Here is a 6000-nt window from a genome sequence, read left to right as displayed (position 1 = left end):
GTATTACTCTTGTCATTTAACTTTCAAATATGTACTTAAATACCACTAACTTACTTTTAAACATCAGACAACTTATGTTAATCTTGGCAATAAACTATATAATAAAATGATAGAAAATAAGACATGTTAGTAAGATAAAGTAGAAATGGTTAAGGAACATTTAAGCATAGCTTTAGCATTCTTATAATTTTTGCTTCTGGATAGCTGCCTTGCAAATTTTTTTTTTTTTTTAAGTATGCTGATTTACAATGTTGTGTTAATTTCTTTTTGACATGCAATTTTTATTTGCAAAAATGTTTGTCTTGAGTTCTTTAAAAAATATCAGTGGTTAAACATCTTAAGCAGCACTCAGACAAGCACTCTTGCTTCTTCACTAAAATACATTTGCAATTATTTCCTTCTGAAACTGTCAAGAGATGACTGCTGCTAGTAGATTTTCAAGTTCAATATTTACCAAATTATTAACTAATTGGATAAAATGTCTCCATGCTTTCAAGCCTTCAAACTGTTTCTAGGAGGACAACATACTCCAAAACTATCTGAAAAGAGAACTTGTTAATCCAGTCAGCACAGCATTTCACCAGATAGGATTATAAATTCTCTTTAGTTATATATAACTTTACTTAGAGCATTCTCTATGCTTCTTCACTAAATATTCCTGGAAAAACCTTAGAAAGAGCAGCATGATAAAATGAGAATGTGTGTCAAATGCAAGGTACATTATAATATGAAATACTATTGTTAATTAGAAGTGATTCCATAAGGCTAATATAGCTTACTCTATTTTACTACTGCTATAGAATTGAAAGACTCCCTCCCCTGCCCATATCATGTCATGCAAGCAGGAAAGCATGAAATGTCAAAACTGCCTAACATTAAAAAATAAGCCTCTTAATTTATTTGCATTCTAAAATAGAGCCCTTCATCTGAATCTTTTTTTCCATAGAAAACACTAATAAATAATGTACAGGATTTGTCAAGCCCATATAACATGCCCTTTAAAACTTTAAGTTCAATCACTATTTGTTTTCTACTATTATACTACATTTTGGCAGCATCTGTTTATTGATCTGTCATTGCAGAATTGCAACTTAACAATAAACCAGTCTGACATTTTAGGTCTTGAAGTTACATACCATATATATTTCTTTAAAAATAATCATACTTTTGTAAGCAATACTTTACAGTAGACACCTCAAAAATCTACCATAGATGGGAAACTTAAAATGAGAAAAATTTAAGTTCTAAATCTTTATACATATATATCCAGATTTCTATATATATTATATATACATACACAAGTATATATAAAATATATATAATCAGATTTGAAAAATGAACAAAAACTGGGCACTGTACATAAAGTCTTTTTAAAACTCAAACAATAGAAAACTCTTTAAACATTAAACAATTTTAATAAAAGTTTCTGTACAATGCTAAGCAGTTTTATTTACACATAGAAAATGTAATAGGAGTAGTGTTTGAAATTACAGAACTCCTTAAAATTTCAATGGCAGGTAAATCTGGAAAAAATAACAGCATTCCATTCACAAATATCTTCAAGCAATAAATACGTATTTATAAATAGTGTAAATTTACATCAGGATTAGAAACAAAAATCACAAATCTGAAGTTTATTCCTTAGTCTATGTGCAATCCATTATCTTTGTGACTTGGCTGTTAAATTTTTTAAACATTTTATTTAGGAACCAGAAGTGTAATAACCGTCATGGTTTCAAAACAAGACAGAAAAACATAAAAGCAGTAAAAAAGTTCCTTACCTAACTTTTCACATTAAAAAAAAGTTGACCAAATAAAGACTTAAAATTTCTAACTACCTTACAAAGAAATGACCAGCTAGGCTAGTATTTTTTCCCAAGGAAAATTCTGAAGAGGGGAAAAGACAGATGAAAACCAATTCGTCAGCCCAGAAATAGAGAAATATAAAAGAGGTTGTCTTCAAGTCAGTAGTCTGTATTATGTTGCCAGTTTTGTCAGATATATACAAAACATGGAAATTATTATTTTGTTTCTGAAGAACAGCTGATCAGCTTTGTGAGAGTCCTGGAGTAGGAGCAAAGCTCTCCCCTGTCCAGTTGGTTGACACTCCGCACTTGGAAGGTTGCATAGACACAGTTTTCAGCCAGCAGCCTTACGAGATAGCTACAAAAACCAGTGGTGCAGAACTGGGTTACTTCCTGAATAGCAGAAAAGGTCTCGTTTAATGTCCGTGGAACAATATCAAGATGAGGAGGATGGTAATGGAGGAGCCTGAAAATGAAAGTAAAGTATGTTACTTTGGTATATAAATTGTTAATAGTGTTTCCTAGCTCAAGGCTACAAACATGGTCTGTGTATAAAGGTAGGGGAAAGAACAATTCTCAAGAAAGTTCAGCTGCCTGTCACACTCTGTCCAGTATAACCTCTGTTACTGTCCCCCACCTGGCCAATTTTCCTAAGAGTCTGAGACCATTACCCTACTTAGTGTACCCTACATTTTGGTACTTCTCCACCAATTAGTCAAAAACTCTTAAAATGTTATTAGGTTGACCATTTTTTGAAATTGCTTAAAAATTAAAAGGCGGCTTGTAAAAAATAATATAACAAATCAACTATGACTTCCTTGGTGACTTGCTTCAGAACCTAATTCAACTAGATGATAATTTATTTAACAGGTAATTTTCATCTTCTTCAAGCAATCTTGAAGACTATTCAAATGAAAATACCAGAAGCTAAACTTCAAAAATTCAGTTTCTGACCACATATGTAAGAGAAAAAGTATTGAAGGAATTCAACAATTCATAAATTATGTCTATTTCTTATTCATAAAACTATTGATGTGCTAGAGTAAAATGCTTTCCCCTAAGCATCTGCTGTTTAAAATTTAAAACTGTGTGCAATTTATAAAGGTATTTGAATTTCATAAGGTTATTCAACATACCAGGAAGTTAAGCTCCATTGAATATTCCTGTAAAGTTACTACTTCTGGCAAGGACAAGGTTTTAAATAAATACAATTAGCTCTAAAAGCAGAAGTTATTTAAAAGCATACATACTGACTCATTTTGTGGACACTAATAACCTATGTACACAAACATTTTATCAACTGAGATCAAATGACACAAAGGATGTGGCAATGTTCTAAAAGTACACAAAGATTTTAAAATGTAGTTACTGTGACATTATTTAGGGCTGGTCTCACCCAGGAAGAAAAGTAAAAATAAAATATGCCAATTTCATAGAAATAAATACCTGGAAGTGGAGGAGGGAGGGAATATGAGTATTTCCTCATGAAATATCTAATGAGTCAAAGGAAAATTTAAATATTTCATTACCTCCTACTCATCAGGTGGCAGAACAAATCCTGGTGCTTCCCTATCCAGCTAACTATGTACTCACATGTTGGTTTCACTTACTAATGTAAATTGGTCATAGACTTGCATCAGGTCCTCCATTTTGTACTGTTCTAGCACCACAAAATTTTCCAGGTTTCCACTTGTTTTTCTTGCACAATCTTGGCAATGTACTATGTAGGTCTTTCGAGAATTGCTCTCATTAGTGACAAAAAGCAGATTAAAAACCTCCACCTAGTTCATACAAGAGAAAAAGCATTCAATAGATACAGTAGTAGTTATTTTATTGTACTACTTTACTATATAGAGTTCTACTTTACAAGGAGTTGTGGACAGTGATTACTGATTAAGAGTGGGTACTAAGACAAACATAGCTGTGTTTAAGAATTTTTAATAGACTGGGTTTGTTTTGTACCAGACCCAAAGACATAGGTGGGATTGCATCTTTAGGGGAGTGACCCAGGGGAATGATGTACTCATTAAAACCACTGGCAAAAAGCCTAATTCAAAAGTTTGATCAAGGTCAGCCCATTTATTTGTTTTAAATTCAAAACATCAGTATACAATCAGATGAAAGTGATCCTTAATTTCCTTCTACTTCTCAATGATAGCACTGTGTATGGATACTTGTCTTTCCCAATAGACTGAGCTCCTCAAAGATGAAGACTATGTTTTATTCATCACTGAAACTCCAGAGCTTATCACAGAGCTTAATGCTTAGCCAAACCTCAAAACAAACTTGATGGATTCAATCATCTCAAATAAAAATCAACGTCAAAATTACACAATTTCAAGGTTTGGAGTGGATCATTAATATCCCTGGCTAATATATTCAATCAAAGAAAATTCTCATGACTTCATCTCTTCTTTGAAATTATGTTATTAAAATCCAAGGGTTAACCATGTTTTTCATTACTATCAATGAGCAATAACAAATAACATAAACCTCATAATCGGAGTTGGAAAATTTGTGAACATTCTTCAACTCGTCTCTCACTTCTGCTATTTAATGAGTTGTCTTGTGAATTTTACCTTGAAATATCTTTTTAATTCCTCTCCTTCAATATTTCCACTGCCAGGTTCTAGTTTAGGCCTTAGGATGACAACCCTTAACACCACTGCAATAGCTTCTTATCTCCATCCTCTCCAATCACTTTTCTCTCTGAAATACTTACCCAACTTGTGTACTTGCTCAAAAACTTTTGATGGCTTCAATGATCTCAGAGTTAAGTATCAAACTCCTTTAAAATCATTCAAAATGCTCTGCAAACTTCCTACCAAGCAAACTCATAAATGGAATTTACATAGTCTGTGTTCTAGTCATACTGAACTATTTACCCTTTTCTGAAGAAACCATTCCATTTCCATTGCTGTTCCTACAGCTCATAAAAACATTCATTCTACTTTTATTTATTTTATTGGAAAGGAAAATTTGCTTTATTTTTATTTTTTTTAATTTATTTTAATTGGAAGCTAATTACTTTACAATATTGTAGTGGTTTTTGCCATAAATTAATCTTTAGTTGCCTAAAATCATATTCATCCTTAGAGGATGGACTCAAATGTTAATACTTTGGTGAACTCATGCGGATACTAGAAGGGAAAACTCAGGTCATTTTCTCCTCTTCATGTTTTCTTAACAGTGAGACCAACTTTGCATTCACCATAGTCTCATATACAATAGAACTGTTTATAATTTGTCTTCCCTAAGTAGGATGTAAGCTCCTTTAGAGCAGGTACCACATCTTTGTTTCTGCATCTCCTGCAAGCCTTGGCCACAGGAGAAGACTGACCAACGTACTGTGAATTGTACCAGAGAGAACTGAACAATGATCTGCCTGAAACTGTACTGAACTATATCCAGTTTACTGGCATCTGTCTACACCTGGAGTGTTCCCAGTTTAAAATTTCAAGATTTAACTTGACACTTATCATCTGTTAAACACAGCTGTCCCTCAGTATCCATGAGGATTGGTTCCAGGACCCTCCATGGGTACCAAAATCTAAGGATGCTCAAGTCCCTTACAAAAAATGGCATACTAACTGCATATAACCTACGCACATCCTCCTCTATACCTAAATCATCTCTATATTACCTATAATACATAAAACAAAATAGTTGTTGGTGTATGGCAAGTTTAAGTCATGCTCTTTGGAACTTTCTGGAATATCTCCCCAACCCCCGAATATTTTCGATCTGCGGTTGGTTGAATCCACAGATAGGAACCTGTGGATAGGGAGGGCCAACTGTTATCTACCAGATAAATGACTCTAGTAAATACTTTTAGGGTTAATTCAGTTAATTCACAGTTAGTGAAATGGCATTTCACCAGAATAAAGTTTAATATAATAGTTAAATAACAACATGGAACACAATGTCAATTTCAGTAAAATGCATTACATAAAAGTACATTAAAAAAATAACTAAAGAGAAACCCAAACAGGAGAGGTAAGAGGTTTATAAAACAACTGAATAAGAACAATTATTTACCTCACAAATGCTACAGTAATGTGCTGGTTCTTCTTTTGTTCGCCCATGCCATATAATCTCTTTTCCCGCAGCAATGAGAGCTTCCCTCAATGTCTGACACTGCTTCAGAGTTCTCAGAAGACAATACCTAGAGTGTGGGGGAAAGTTATTTGTGACC

The 6000-nt window shown here is 33.2% G+C and overlaps 1 protein-coding gene across 8 annotated transcripts in view; it reads right to left on the bottom strand.

Annotated features, from left to right (window-relative positions):
- Positions 1-1042: 1042 nt before the first annotated feature.
- KDM6A (lysine demethylase 6A) overlaps positions 1043-6000 on the bottom strand; it is a 179627-nt gene continuing 174669 nt past the window's right edge. For all 8 annotated transcript variants that reach the window (XR_003509749.1, XM_027534628.1, XM_027534627.1 and 5 more), the window contains 3 exons: positions 5844-5970; positions 3416-3586; positions 1043-2271 (listed from right to left, as the gene is read on the bottom strand). Coding sequence is in view for 7 of the 8 variants with exons in the window: in XM_027534628.1 (XP_027390429.1) it covers positions 2242-2271; positions 3416-3586; positions 5844-5970 (328 nt within the window). In the remaining variant the exon portion in view is untranslated. The remainder of the gene's footprint in view (positions 2272-3415; positions 3587-5843; positions 5971-6000) is intronic.

This window comes from Bos indicus x Bos taurus, chromosome X (genome assembly GCF_003369695.1).
Source record: "Bos indicus x Bos taurus breed Angus x Brahman F1 hybrid chromosome X, Bos_hybrid_MaternalHap_v2.0, whole genome shotgun sequence".
Classification (NCBI taxonomy): Eukaryota; Metazoa; Chordata; class Mammalia; order Artiodactyla; family Bovidae; genus Bos; species Bos indicus x Bos taurus.
Note: the sequence above shows the minus strand (reverse complement) of the source record. Positions and strands in the feature narration are given on the sequence as shown.